We start from the raw sequence: 15,939 nt of genomic DNA on the forward strand, positions 1-15,939 counted from the left end.
GCTTTGTTTGGATGAAGTTTGTTCTGCTGGCAATTCAGTGGTGCAGAGATCCAGAACTGATGGCTGGAACTAAGACACTGACTGCAGTTGCTTAAAATTATGTCAGGTGAAGAAATAAAGAGAGACTAGATAAGATTTTGTTTAGCAAATAATAAATTAATAATACTCTAGGAATACATAGAGCTTTTAAAAAGTAAATATTTAACTAATGAGAAAACAACCTTCTCATATAGCATTAGTTTCCTCATTAAGCTTTAAGGATGATTCATATGTAAAAGAAACACAAACACAGAGGTACTCTTTCTTAGATTGCAGATAAAGCCAAAGCTGGAAATAGGATTGTTAATTATACCATTGTACAACCTCTAAGAACTGAAAATCGGTGGGGTTTCTCTTTTTTCCTCTTTTTTTTTTCCCCTCTCCTTTTTTTTTTTTTAGTGAGTAAGTGTTACTGTCCTCATTTTACAGGTAGTTAAATTGGCAGCCTAGAAATATTAAGGGATATTTCATATCTCAGAACTTTAAGGAGAACCCCTCCTCTCACTCTCAGAGTCCAGCCATCCTACTCTAATGTTTATTAAATTCAATGATGGCTTTAGTGGATTTTGGAACTCACCTTTACCCCCAAGATCTTCAGACAACTCATGACTGTAATGCAAACACTGTCCCACACTGTGCCAGCTTCTTACTTGGTATGACTTATCCAACTTAGGAGGCAATTCTCCTGCACTATGTGCTTGTGCAAATTTATTGCCAGAGACTGGGTAAGCTCTAGTTCCTTAGTGCTTAATTTTCCTCTAACAAGGTGCTGTATGTATATCCCATTAGGAGAGTGAAAAAGAAATCAGGTAGGAGTCCCTTTCTTATCGTACTAAATGCACTCTTTCACTGGGATAAGGAAAATAGTGCTGGAGAGAGAAAGAGAGAGAGAGAAAAGATTCCATTTCCAAAAAATGTCTTATTAACTTCAGAAGTAGAAGTTAATTGCTCAGGACTCAGATGTATCTTCTGGTATTCTGCATTTTATTTCTGCTTCTACACTTGATGGATCTGGAATTCTCTTTCGAGCTGCTAACTCAAAAGCTCATTTAAAACCTTTCCTACTTTCCCATGTCTCTGATTAACACTAATCCACTCTATCCTTTCTTTTCCTACAGCTTCTTATGCTCACTCCTTGCTGCAGCCTGCAAGAATTCTAATTGGCATCTGCTCTTCATTTTGGGTTTCCATTTTTTTTCTTTCTTCCTGCTCCATTTTCTCTCTGTTGCTATCTGGGCTGCTCTATACCATCCTGTTATACTTTCTAGCCCAGATCTGCCTAGCTCTGTAAAGGATTTGATGATTTTCTTTAGGGAAGACTCTATTAATAGCCACAATCCTGCCCCTTTACAAATCTTCTTACAATGAAAAAAAAATGTTCTGCCCTCAAAAGTGAATTTCATTGAAAACCAAAAGTTCTTGTCATTTAAAAAAAAAAAAAGAATCCCTGTATGTTCCTGATGGATTGGAGAAATTTTAAAGGAGCAATGTTATAATTTATGGAGAATTTGAGTATAGATCTCAGAGCTCCCTATTAGAAACTGTAACTTCAGTTATTAAAGAAAGCATTTCAGTTCTCTAATACAAAAAGTTAAAATTTATAACAGGGAAACAAGCCAGCCAGAAAGTCCTTGAAGTTCTCTAGTGACTTCACTGCAGTCAATCAAAATAATAGTGAAGATGCTCAAACACTGATGCTTTAATGGGCAGAGGGACAAAATTCCTGACACACTGCAGAGGCTTTTGAAAAACAAGGGACTAGATGCCATCTGAGCTGGATGAGGCCAACAGAAGCCACAGTCTAGGACTCTATCTGGATGTGATGGATTTTGAGCTTTAACTGCCATTTCAGGTGGCCTATGCCAAAACTGTGATTTCTCAGTCCCTATCCAGCTGCTGCCTCATCCTGGCTGCCCAGAGGTGAAGCTTTTCCCCTGCAGACTCTGCCTGACACCCGCTTGCTGCTGCACACAGAAGCAGCTCAGTTAAGACAACTCTGTCAAGCTCTGAGCCGCGTTGTGCCTTTGCTCTCCGGGCCTCAGAAGCCAACACTCCCTGCTGCCCTCCCAGCACCTCCTTTGGCAATGCCAGCTGCTGCAGTGCACAAACTCCAAGGCAAACTGTTCAGAGCCCTCTCCTCTGTTCTCTGCTCAGTAAGCAGCGCTTTGCCATTATTTTTCAACATGCTTTACAGAGTCACAACGTTCACTGACAGAGCGTACTGTTAGACAGTCAGGTCAGCCTCCTGTACATCACGGACCATTAAATACCGTTGTCACTCTTCTTTTTGTTTGTCTAAAATATGTTTTGTTTTGACAAAAACATTTCTTTAGTGAGCTCCTCATTTTCCTTTGGTATTGTCAGAAAACGGAGAACTCACTTTCCCTTTGATAGCCTGTTCCAGTGGTTACTCCCTTTCTCTGTTATAATATAATGCCAAATATCTGATTCAATTTTTTTATAGCTTCAGCTTCCAGCCACTGCTTCTGGCTATGCCTTTCCCAGTGAAATTAAAGATCCATATAGCATCCTGCATTTTTCAACACAAACATTATCTTCTGTAATCAAGCCACAGATTCTGGCTTTCTGCTCAGGCCACTGTGCTCTTGCTGCTGCAGCCAGAGCCATTGTGGCTGACTTTCCAACAGCAGAGGTTCTCCAATGCAGAATATGGGTGCACTTTTGTACACTTCCAAGCCAGCTGCTCTGAACTACTGCAGAACAAGAGTTATTGTCTCTGGGATGGCAAAAGAATAGACAAAAATAGTTGGTAATTTTTGCTTCCTCCATGACCATCGTTTTGAGTTGCTTTGCCAAGCCAACAATATTCTTTTCTTTGCTTTTTAAATACAAAGCTGTACATACATAAGGAATAAAAAGCTCTAATTTATTCTGTGAAAGTGTTCATCAAGTGAGAGACAGGACTCTGGGAAAAGATTAAGAGCTTACATTTTTCATTTGACTTATTTCACATAAAATTTCATAGAGGATAAAATGATGGGAGGCAAAGAAGCAATGATATTTCTGTTTTATCTCTTTCTAAGGACCATAAATCTTTCTGAAGTATCATTAATTATAGCAGCGCCATTCACAACGCTATTGTTAAGGGTCTATCAGCAGTCCCATTATAAAGCCCTATTTTCAGAGGTTTATAACTTGGTTAGAAGAATTTTGTTTCAGGCAAAAACTTTGCTAGGGCAATGTCTCCATCTAAGACAATTTATTTTAAATGTAAAGCACCAAGAAAAACGTTACCTCTTTTGAACCGAGTAAGGGAGAGCCTAGGAACTTTCTAGGGGTAGGGGTACAAAGCTAATGCTGTTTTGGCTGATTGAATCTTTGCCATTTCTGAATTCTTAAGACTATTTATAGCAGTTATCTCTTATATGAATTTAGATTATTACTCTACAACACAGGTTTCCAATTACTACAACTGAATTCAAGATCTGGAATATTCCTCTAGTGGCTGTAATCAAATCAGGTTTGATTTCTTTAGCACAGCCAGTCAAGAAAGAATTTAGCAGACCTAGAAAATAGCTTACATGTTATGAAAACTTCCATGTCTTTAGGTAGCCTGCCTATTTTTTTGTTGCAGGCATGATATACATCAAAAATGAGGGAAGCTAATGGTCACATCCACCAAAGTGAGTATTGACTTAGCAGCAATGTGGAAGAATTGCTCTGCAATGTCTGAGCCATGGTGAAATATTAGAGAGGCCCTGAGTTTTTTCAGATATATAATGAAAATGATCTTCAACAGGTACTAGTGAGACTGGGAGGGCACAGGGAAGAAAGGTCACTGCCTTGCCTATGTAACAACATGAACAGGTGGCCTTTTGCCTGTAGCAACTTGTAGATTCATCAAGGAAGCCAAGAGCTCTGCCCAGTTGTGTCTTTGCACTTCGAGAAAGAGCGAGATGCTCAATAAGACAGGATCGACAAAATCATTGTGGCCTTTTTCTAAAGCAATAGATATTAATGAATGCTAACTTCTGGGCAACTTTTTTTTCCTGCTTTAAAGTAGAAAGATTAGATGAAAATGTATTTTGTGAAGAGTGTGCTGACACCCTCAGGTAATCTCCATCCTCTGTCTTCATCAATAATCTAACACACTACCTCCCCATTACATTACCGTCTGCAGTAATGCAATTCACTTCAGTCCCCTTAGATCCTATTAGAATCTCTCACATTACAAAATTCTTCCAGCTCTGCTCTATAGTGCTCTGGCATTGTTTAGTCTAAACTTCTGCTGGCTGTTTTCCTTGACTACAATTCTTTGCACAGGGAATGACTTTTGTGAATTGCACATTTAACCTAGCAGCGAGTCAGAAGATAAAAACAAGTAACACATGTGGGTATTGTCCGGTGGGGTCCCGAAAGCACTGCAATTCTGCTTTGAACGCTGTTCAATGTATCTTGTGGTAACGAGTTCCACTATCTAAAGTACTTTCTTCTATCAGCCTTGATTGTGTTGTCTTTTAATTTCATTGCCTGTGTCCTTTGAAAGGATAAATAGGCATGGGCAAACAGAAGTACCCATTTCTACATGTCATTCAATCCCTTATGTACCTCCTTTGTATTACATCTCATTTTTCTCCTCTCCAAAGTAAAATGTCTTAATGTTTTGTTTGTTTGCCTTTCTTACGTGGAAACCTTACCATATCTCATAATTTATTGCTGTTATTTGAGCAGATGTCTTCCTGGAATTCTCTACAGTTATTAATGACAAGTCAATTGTGCTTGGTGATGATATCTAAATAATGGTCTTGATGTGCACTAAGACAGACATCTCCTCTAACTGCTCGGTCAACATCAGGGGCTTAAAGTAGGCCAAAATGGATCTCTGACAACACTCCTAAGAACTGCAGTAGAGGGTGGAAAAATGTGGAAAGCTCCTTTATTTCCTTCATTCTGATTGCCAGAATGACTGTGCAATACCACTTTGCACCCAGCGTAATGCTTCCTAAGTTTAAGGAAAAAACATTCCTGGCTTCTTAGCTTAAAGTGAGCCTCTGACAAAACTGGTGATGTTAGACTTGCTCTCTGATCTCCAGCCTTATCTAATCCAATTCTGTCTAATCCCCAGTATTTTTTAGATTTTGAACTGTGGAATACCCACTGTTTGCAAACCTGACTCTTTCTGGTTTTCCCACTTTACTTATTTTGTAACACATTTCAATGCACTGAAGCCTGACCATCATGAGCCCTGCAACAATATAGTATAAATCTTATGATAATTATCTTAAACCAGTGTAACCTCACTCTTCTGACAGTTACTCCTAGTTTGTAATAGAAGAAATAAGAGCAAAATTGAATATTTTTATGACATGACAGTTCTTCCATAGCAGCCATGTTGGAGGGCCCAGAGGACAGGAAAAGATGTTGCTTATAATTGGAGGAGATTACAAAAAAAATTAACACAATGCAGAACTGTCATTCAAGCTCTTTTAATACACAGAACTAAGTATAAGCAGCGTTACAAGAAGATTTACTGCTGTAAAAGCAAAGGAATTCATGTGCTATCACAGCAGGGGAACTTTACAACAGTTAAAACCTCAGGTCTATTACACTAGCACCTTTTTTGCTGCTTTGGTTATCAGTTTTTCTTATTGGCAATGGATTTTAACTGAAAGTCAGAGTTTTCCCTCATTGTCCCCCAGATTCCTGCGTTATTTTTCCTGCAGTGCAAATGTAAGCCTAAAACATGCATTTAACAAAAACGAGAAGGTCCAGATGGGTCTCGCACTGCTGCAGAAAGGGCTGGACAGGAAAACACTGCAGCAGCTGCCTTTCTTCCCAAGGCCCAGAGAGGTGAAGTAGCAGAAACTCTGCAGACCAGAGGGTTTACCAGGGGAAAGCACTGAAATTCATCACTGCCTTATCACTTCGGAGAAGCTTTTTGTCCTGCCTCGTGCTCCTTTTTCAAGGGCTATAAAGTACTTCTGTTCCAGGGCACTGCACATGGATATTAAATTCTCATCACAAATGTGATGCCATTTTTGATTTCAGCATTTATCTATCTTCTGTTCTTATATGGCCACACTTACCATAATATCTCATACTTCACAATCTTTAACACATTATTTATCCCTCCAAAAAGCATGTATATGAAAGGTAGCTGAAAATAAGCAATAAACCATTTTAATACTGCTACCATCTGAGGCTATGGATCTGTGAGAATTTTCTTCTCATTAACTCTGGAATGCTATTCATAACCTTGAGACTGATAATGCTTAGAAAATGATTTTATCCAAGTGTCAACTCCTCCTTAATATATGTACTAGAAGTCTACAGTTCAAAAATGAGGCTTTTCCAGGCCTTAAATACAAAATCCTTTGCTCAGACAAAAAAACCCCAAAAACACATAAAACCCAAAACCAACCAAACAAAAAAGCCCCTCACAGCTGTTACAGAAGTCACATTACTGAAACCAAGGCCTGCATTTCCAGTAATTTATTTACTTTAAAAGGCTGATATCAAGTACTAGTAGTGATATTTAATCTATCTATAGATTTCATTTTTGTCTGCACTGGCATATTATGTTCTTTGCAGTTTCCTTAAATAAAAAAAATAAAAGAAATCAAAACATTTTGGGAATGCTGTTTCTTTCCAGATCACTTAGCATGATTTTTCTTTGAAATTGTAAAATTAAAATAAAGAAAGCCGAAGGACAGACTTGAGCCACTGCTCTCTTTTGGAGGCAATTAAAATTTCCTGCTCTACAACTGTACTTGTGAATTTGGAAAGAATATTTAAAGGCTTAAATCCCTTCACAGTCTGAGGCTGAAATGACTTGCAGTTGCCAAGACATAAAGTCAGACTATTTTGGTGTTGTACGTGATTGTAAATACTCTGAAAACAACTTAGCAGCAAAGACACCGGGGAATATCTTTGATATGATCAAAATGGTGATCAAGATCAGTGGCATAAATTTGAGTTTGTGCAGTAATGAAAGCGGAAAGATGAGCATGAACAGACAGTTTCAGATATGAGTGTGCAGACAAGTCTCTGAACATGGGACCAGTCAGAATATACCACGTGCACCATATCTCGCCCGCAGAGGACATTAAAACAGGATACTCGAGTCAAAAGGGCCCATGTTCTTACAACAGGATGCAGGTGAATTGTGTTACAAGAAGAAAAAATAAAAAAAGAAATAAAAAAGATATAAAGAAAACATGGCAGCATGGCAATTTAGTGCTTTTTAGCTATTCAGCCCTAGAGCTGTACAAAACTTGGTTGTGACCCCTTTGTTGATGGGAAGGCTCTCTTGTCTCCTTTCTGCAGGAGGCCCAAGAAGCTGGATGGATCTGACACATCCCGAGCTTCACACTCCTCCTGGATTCCCCACGGCAGCGCCGTCCTCGTCTGTGACCTGTCTGGTGCCCTGCCCCACGCTGGATGCTTCAGCTTTCACACCAGCTCTCCATCACCCAACACAGCACCCGTCACTGTCACTGCCTGGCCCTTCAGAAAGCAGAGAAACTGGAAATTACATTTTATCTATTATTTATCACTTTTGATTCACCCCAGCAGTTCCCCATCAGCACCACAGTCCCTGCGGACAGTGCCAGCACGGGCCCGCCCGTGAGGGGAGGGAATGGGGCAGGCAGGAGCACCCGAGGTGGTCGTGGGATGAGTAGGGAAGAGGGACAGGATTAGCGACAGGAGGATATATTCTTAAACTGCACAACGGGAGGTTTAGATTGGACATTCAGAGACATTTCTTCACAGAAGAGGTGATTAAACATCGGAATGGGCTGCCCAGGGAGGTGGGGGAGTCACTCTCCCAGGAGGTGTTTAAGGAAAGACTGGACGTGGCACTGAGTGCCGTGGTCTGGTTGGCATGGTGGTGCTCGGTCATAGGTCGGACTCGGCGATCTCAAAGAGGTCTTTTCCAAACGAATTGATTCCGTGATTCTGTGAGAGCAGGAGGCCCTGCCGGTGTACCGAGGGGCTACACGGCTGGGAGGGGACGGGGACAGGACGGAGCCCGGCACTGCGGCCAGAGTGTGTGCAGAGGGTCCTGCACCGCCGCGCCCGGGATTGCGGAAGCGATGGCGGCGGCCAGGGGCGGTGCGGGAAGGAGGGAGGTGCGGGAAGGAGGCGAGGCCGCCCCCGGGGAGGGCGGAGCGGGATCCGGGCGCAGGGCGGAGCGGTGCCCGCGGGCCGGACGCGCCCCGGTTGCCGTGACAACGGCGTCGGCCGAGCCCCAGCGGCCCGGGCCCGGCGGGCCCCGCCGCCCGCCCGCCCATGCCGCGGAAAGCGCTGCGCTGTGTCCTGCAGCTGGAGCTGCGCTCGGTGAGTGCCTGGGCCGCGCCCCCGCCGGCCTCGGCCGGGCTCGGCGGGAGGACAAGCCGCGCTTTGCTCTTCCGGCGCCGCTTCCCGCCCCGCTTTCCTGTCCCGGCTGCCGCCCTGCCGGCCCGAGGGGGCTTAAGGGAGGCTGTTCTGGGCCGTGCTGGCGAGCAGGGTCCGCCCTCCGTGTGTCACTGCAGCCCTTCGGTGTGTGCATCCCCCGGCAGCCGGCCCCTGTGCCCCCCTCGCCCCGGTGTTGGCAGCGGCCGTGCCCCTCCACAGTTCTCATTTTCTTGCGGAAAAGTTGGGGTTTTTTTAAGAGACGCTCATTCTTGGGAAGCTGGACGGCGTGGGAAAAGCACGCTTGAAAAAAACGGAGCAAAAGAAATCCCGGGAAGGAGCAGTTGTGCTTTGAAGTGCACCCCTGCGAGGGGCAGCACGTGGCACTGGGTAGCTCTGGGTCGGAGGGGGTCAGGTCGGTAGGTGTGAAAGTGAAAGGTTTTCACGTTAATCACATTAGGACTGTGCCTTCTGCACTTTGCAAAGTTTTCTGCTTATATCCAGGTTGGGAGTACAAAATAAGAAGCTCTCATTCTGATAAGTTTTAAGAAGTGTGGCACGCTGTTACCCTGGAGTTGATGGCTTCGTGCGCCCTGGTCACTGTAATCCAGAGGTTTGGCTTCCTCACAGGACAAGTGCTGCCAGAATACTTGCTGCTGAGAGGAAAACCCGAGGTGCCATCCACAAAATTCAAGTGCAGGCCCAGGAAGTATATGCTGGAAACTTGACCAGGGGTTCCTGGTTGCTTAGCTGCCTTTTGTTCCCAAGCTTGAATGGCTGCTCTGGATAGTGAGGGTGTCACTCTCATGGTGTCGCTCTGCTGTCTTAACAGCTGGTGTTTGTCTCTGTAATGCCAAGGTCTGCTTGGCTCCTGGAAAGGACCAGATGTGCTTTCCTTTTCTGTTCCTACTGCTGTGAACTACTTTTGTGCCAGGAGAGAGTACAGGGGAGACATTTCCCCAGGGTCAGGCTTCTTCACTTGTGGGCTGTTTGTTATTCATCCTGCTCTCAAGGCTACAAATAAGGGTGGAAAGGGACTACTCTTACACAAATATCAACATTGGCCCTTCACTTAAATAATTTTTTAGTCTTCCATGGTTGCTCTCAGTGTATTCTTTGGGCAGCAATTCTTTCATTTCCCAATAGGTAAGTAGACCTCGTTCTTATGATAGTATTTTGTGGGATGGACTCACCAGTCTTCTCACCATCTTAGGGATGGGAACTACTCTTTCACTTTGAATTTGCACTGAACAGGATCAGGATTGAACTCTGCATTCCAAATGGGGTCTTGCTGTTGCCTTAGGTGAAGTAGGGAAAAAAAGTTCGAGATTCATTGTATATGCCTTAATATTAGTCAGGGTCATTAAAAATGTTAAAAGACATGAATCCGAGTACATAGAGAGGAATTTTTAATAGTAACATTTTTAATAGTAACCTCAGCTTGATGCCTCCCAGTTTTTGCACATTATTGATGCTGTCCTTTGACCAATTCTGTACCACCTTTGATACTAAGTCCTACCTTTTGCATCATAAGTAATAATTTCTCGTATGGCACTAGATTATATCCTTTATCCAGAAAATAGACTGGATAAATGTAGGATTTTGCTTGATTGATCTATTTTTATGGAACATGTGCTGCTGGGCTTTCTTCTAGTTATGTTTTCCTCCATGTCTTTAATTTTTACTTTTGCATATTTAAATATTCTGGTTGATGGGGTTATAATCTTTCAGATCTCTCTGCCTCATATGGGCCTTGAGTTTATTATTTTTCAGCAGATGGTACCACCCCTATTTTTATTACATAGGTTTCAGTTATGTATAGATCCAGGAAATAAAATAACATTCTTTCACAACCTGGGCTGAATATGATGCAGCATCGCTGTGGCTTCTGGGCCAGGCCTAGTATGTACTGGGTGACTTCTGTTTTCATCATTTAATTCTTTAAGTTGTCTTTTTGCTCCTGTGCTAAATATCATTAAAACCAAGGCAAAATATTCCATTGTGTTTTGAATATAGATTTGTTAGTTTTCACATTTTGGTTGATTTACACTACATCCACTCATTTCCTCCATTTTCGCTGTATTTGTGACCTAAGTCTTGTCCAAATTTCTCATTCATTTTCCTGTTCTTTTACAGTGCTCTGCTTGTTCCTCAATGTTCTTTAAAACCTATCCACTTGTGTCAGAAGTTCTGTCCTCTTTGTTTTTCCCTTGCTTTAGGATATAGATGGGTTGTGCTCCTTTTGACTTAATGACATTCCAAGACCACCTCTGATCTGAGTCCATCAGCTCTTTGGTTTATCTCACTGCTAGTTTTCTTTTCTGAGAGGCTGCTCTTCTGAAATGGAAAGCCTAACTTAAAAACTAAGGGAGATTTTTTGTTTGGTTTATCATGCCTTTAATTGAAATTGAATAATTTACCATTGCTCAGAATGAGATTTCACTGTTATTTGTGGTTTTGAGACTAACTTTAGTGTCTACCTCTGCTGCTGGCATTTAGATTGTTCATGTAGCAACAGAAAGAAATTCACATTATTCTTTGTGTCATGGCTACATGGAGAATTCACAAATGTGACAGTGAAGGTAGGTAAATCTTTAAGCATAAAGATAAATTAATAGAATTGTGAATTACTGCCAGATAAGAAGACTAAAATGGAATTTCTTCACACTGAGAGGATTATTTTTGCAATTCTTGAGTCCGAAATGCTGTTGTGTCTGGAAGCTTACACTCAGCAGAAACCAATATATTGCCCTTCATAGAGAACTCTTCTTGTTTTGATCATAATGGGCAATTAAAGGGATTTTTCCAGGCCTGCCTTATTCATTGGTCACATCTACAGCTACAGTTTTAGGACTGCCTGTAATAAATGACATAGAGGGTTGTGGATCAATAGAATTCTGTTCCTTTCCATGAGATTAATTCAGTGAGTTCTTTATGGCTGTTTGTGATGCCCCAGCAATAGAGCTGGTACACATTTTCCATCATCCTGGGAACTTTCAGCAGAGAAGTCCAGGGTAGTGCTGTCCTAGACAGTTCTCATAGTCCTCTGGGTTGCTTGTAAGGTCAGTTAATTGCAGCATTGATATCCCTCTTCCTTAGCTGATCCACAGATAATACTATTACAGTCTTTAAAATAGTCCCTCATCCTGCCTGAACAGTTTGCAGTCAGATAAGAGCTTCAGTTTATCTCCCAAGAGTTATGCTGCTCCATGCATCGCATATGACAGAATAGGTATCACCAAATGCAGATATACACGTGTCACTCTTTTTGGAGCTGGTTTAAAGTTACATGGACATGCAGATTTGGTGCTGTTCCAGCCCAGGCAATGAACTGTGCAGTTTTTCTCCAGGGCAGTAGAATCACAGGTTTCCCCATGTGCTATCTGGGCCCACATGCTCATTTGTAAGAATTTGTTTTCTTTTACAGGGTAGCAAGGAGAAAATGGCACCTGTTGTTTGCAGTTCTGCCCTCTCCAACGTCTTGAAATCTCTCACTTTTCACCTCAACAAATTGGCAAATATTGGTTGCCTTCTCTGAGGTGAAAGGCACAAAGCTCCACTAAAAATGTTTGTAAGTTCTACAGAAATGTGGAGAAGAAAAGCGAGAACTAAAGCTAATAGGACTTGTACTATGGAGTTTGGGGGCATCTTGCCTTGTATGAATGAAATCTGTCTCTCTCACTCCTATTCACACTTGCAACTGCTTGAGTGTCATACAAGCTGTTTAATGCTTGACAGGCTGTTTCAATTGAGTTATGTATTATTCTGGCACTTTTCTTGCAGATTTGAAGCCCTCATTTACACAGAGAGGAAACCCTCTTTTTTCCTCGTTGGATATTTATTAGTAGAAACCCAATTTTTTTAGTTTATACTGTATCTATAATAATTTATCACACATTATTTTCTATTATTTCTTTCACCTGAGGCTGTTTTTCTGCTGTTCATATAGTTTTCTTTTAAATCCAGTTGGAATTTCTCAAGTAAAACGTTCATTTGGGAGTAGGAGACTGTAACCAAGCCACTTATTTTAATTCCTGTCACTCTCCTCCTTTGTCTTCCTACCTGACAATTGAAAGTCTGAACACTTTCTCCAGCAACCTTATGTTGGAAAAGACTACCTCATATTTTTAGTACTGAGATAAAAAGCGAGCAGGAGACCTGAAGTGAGAGGTGTCAATTCTTTGGGCTGGGTAATAGAATGAAACCACGCTGCTTGGAGAAAATAGCAAATAGTTTTGCAATGAGTTGTGTACATCCTTGCAATTAGAGCATAAGAAAGAATGTCTGATGTTCATCAGAGCTTTAGAAACATACCAACTTCTTACTTAAAGAATAAGAATTGTGCAGAGAAAGTTGAGAGGTTAGTGGCCGTATCTGGCAGCTCATGAGAAGCCTTCCTGCTTTGAGTACCCTCTAAGATGGCCAAACTTCCCAGAGAAATCGTGTGTCTGGTAGTAATGGAACAACAATTGCTTTTTTCTCGTTTACATATTAGAACACAAAGTTATTATAACATTTGCACATTAACTTACCCTTTCTGGTGGCTGGACAGAGTATGAATATCTAAGCATGTACATTTACCAGCTCCATTCTGTAGTTAGGCCAAAGTTTGGATGGGTTTTTGTGTGTTGGCATCACACAGACTTCATTCTACATGACTCTTCATATAGAAGATTATTCTCTCTTACATAGTCAGTGCATGCCTTTAACTATATTAACCTGGCTATTGGGTTTCAGTTTAGGTTGAAGACAATGGAGTGTGTTTACTTAAGCAAGATGAATTTGGTCCTGGTTATTTTAAAATGGTGACTATTTTTCCTGATCATTCTGTACAAATAGAATTGCTTTAGAGAAGAAATTTTTTCACTCTAGTCTGTTATAATCTGACTCTCAGAAATCAACCATTTCAGTCCTGACTGTTTCATTTTTATCTTGAAAACAGCCATTACTTCTTTATCTAAAGTTCACTTTGTTTAATGAGTGTGTTACTCTTACAGATAACTTGTCCTGGAGTGCTGCTGAAAGACAAAGAGGAACTTTATCTCAGTGTCTTTGTACTTGGGCAGTGTAAAAAAACTCAGTGTGTCCCTGCGGTGTTTCCACTCTTCTTTCAAGAAAAACTAGTATTTGAAAAGGTAAGATGTGTCAAGAGCTAGTACAACTCAAATAAACCCCATCCCAAATTCCACAAAAACCATCTGCAAAACCCATGAGCTCAAGCAGTCGCACTGAGGATGGCACAGTATTTTAACTACTGCTTCTCTTCAGCACGAAGGAGGTGTGTGCCTGTATTATCCACGTGCATATTAAAAATTATAATGTATGATGAGACTTTTAGGTGTTTGTTCCTTCTTTTGTGAACTGTCCTTTCTCAGCGTCTGTTTTGCTATTTTGGAAGGAACTGCATGTTGCTGTTCTAAAAATTATGGCAAGGTGAAGAACAAAGACCATATAATATAGGAGACTCAATTTAGTAGAAGGACAGAATAGCAGCTCAAGCCTTTTTGGTGACATCTTACTCCCTTTGAGATACTTTTTTCATGGTTTGTCACCAGAATTCCCAGATTGGTACTCTGGCCCTATAATTTATAGTTGTTTATCACATATTTGAGTCCCTACTAGCTTCATTATTAGTACCACAGGGATAATGAAACACAGTATCTCACAGATATGATCTGGCTTCTTGACTACCTATGAATAATAATACTTTGCCCTTTCTAGTTCTTTTCCTTTAAGCATCCCCCAGCACTTTGAAAACCAGGCTGAGTAAACATCAGTGATGCTCTGGTGAAGTGGGTAAGAAAGAAAGAGTGATAATTCCACTGGCTACTGAAAAGTAAGAAAGACCATCATTCTTTAAAGGCAGACATACCACAAACTACTTAAGGGAAATGTACTGAATACTGTTTTCAGTGTAATTTAGGGAACCTCCAAGACACCATTTCCTTACAAAAGAAGGTGAACAAGAAAGCTGAGAATAATATCTGTCTTCTTACAAATAGCTATTGATTAGGTCTAGATACTTGTGGAGGACCAGTACTTTTTGTTTTTTAATGTTTAGTACCTTGAATAGCAGTGTGATTTACACCACTCTGCTGAGACTTTTATACAGAATTAGGGAGAAATCTATTACCTGCTGAATATCCAGTGCAACATCTTTCCCTATTCCTTGGCATCTGTTCATGTGAGATTCAGGTTAAAAAAAACCCCCTGAACAGGAGCCTGTACATGAAGAGTCACTTCCATGAAAATTAAGCTTAAAGCATTACCAATAAATTAAAGAATATATTATTCATCTACCAGAATTGTAGTACTTTAAGCAATTCATCTTTTTCTCTTGAAATTTTCTTAGACAATACTTACCACTACGTCTTCAACTCTTTACAATACCTCATAATTTAAATATGGAGAGGTAACTCCTAATGGCTGGAAAGCGTATAACAACAATTGCTGGGTTTCAATGAATTTGATCATGTTCCAAATGATAATTGCAATATCCTTTATTTTTCCAGTAGGGATAGGGCTCTTGAGAACCATCTTGGCAAGGAAGAATATTGATTTTGGGTTTTTTTTTCCTTCTCTTTCTCCAGAGGTCCATCTAATTATTTTGACTGTGCCATTGTTGTTATTTATTAATTTCTTTTTCAGGAATTTGCTAATACAGTTGATCCTGGAGACCTTGTGAAGTTACTGGAATGTAGGTTCTGCTTTTTATGTATACTATGTTCTATCCATTAATGTCATGCATGTGTGGGCTCTAAAGGCTTTTTGGAGATATAAAGTATGTGGTAGTTTTTCTATCAGGAGCCTGCTCTCTGAATAGCTAGTGGGTAAGCATTTTGTTATCTAACAAAATGCCTCTAGAAATGTGTGCTACATGATTTAGAACAGGAAAAAGGTAAAAAGTCATAATTGATTGGAAATCCAGCTGGTTATTCAGATAGGTAATGGGTTCCTTTTTATAGTTATTTATTTGATTAGTTTTCAAATTATATAAGCATAAACCTCCAATTTTTGAAAAATTGTTCATTTCATTATTCATTCATCAGAAAATTATGTCTTGCCACATGTGGAGTGTAATGGATTGTAGTGAGAAAACACTGACCCTGAATTCAAACTCCAGGAATATGCACCTTCATACTGGGAGTTATCTGAAAAGTGGGCAAAGCTTGCATAATCTTTAAAAGAGGACAAACTTGGCAGCAGATAGAACTTACCAAGTTCTAAATCAAGTTAGAGTTGTCATTTGTATGCTGCTAATGCCATTGTGTTCATCTCTGATATTTATCCAAGCTGCTTTTAATTTTCTGTTATTGTTGGTGTGATGGAAATAGTACAGCAATGTATACAGTGCTGTGAAGCTTAAATCGGGGATCTGGGTTTTTTGGGCTTTGACTATGAGAAATACTTTTCCTTTTAGGTTTGGGTTGGTTTTTTTTAACTCATGAAAAAACTTTTTTCCCTTCTAGTTGACACAGCAGTACTTGAACTAATACAGCTCGTTCCTCCAGGTATTGTATCAGTCTCTTCATAAATTATGCAGTT

At 40.7% G+C, this 15,939-nt stretch overlaps 1 protein-coding gene across 5 annotated transcripts in view; it reads left to right on the top strand.

The window, feature by feature from the left end:
* Window positions 1-8,121: 8,121 nt before the first annotated feature.
* Window positions 8,122-15,939, top strand: part of SPATA6 (spermatogenesis associated 6) — a 39,021-nt gene continuing 31,203 nt past the window's right edge. For 2 of the 5 annotated variants that reach the window (XM_027683067.1, XM_027683069.1), the window contains exons 1-4: window positions 8,240-8,340; window positions 13,392-13,529; window positions 15,043-15,091; window positions 15,864-15,905. In XM_027683067.1, the coding sequence (XP_027538868.1) occupies window positions 8,293-8,340; window positions 13,392-13,529; window positions 15,043-15,091; window positions 15,864-15,905 (277 nt within the window). In that variant the 5' untranslated portion in view covers window positions 8,240-8,292. Of the gene's footprint in view, window positions 8,341-13,391; window positions 13,530-15,042; window positions 15,092-15,863; window positions 15,906-15,939 lie in introns of all 5 variants that reach the window. The other 3 variants (XM_027683070.1, XM_027683071.1, XM_027683068.1) reach the window with 3 other exon arrangements.

Source organism: Neopelma chrysocephalum, unplaced genomic scaffold, assembly GCF_003984885.1.
Source record: "Neopelma chrysocephalum unplaced genomic scaffold, ASM398488v2 Primary Assembly neopelma1_64, whole genome shotgun sequence".
Classification (NCBI taxonomy): Eukaryota; Metazoa; Chordata; class Aves; order Passeriformes; family Pipridae; genus Neopelma; species Neopelma chrysocephalum.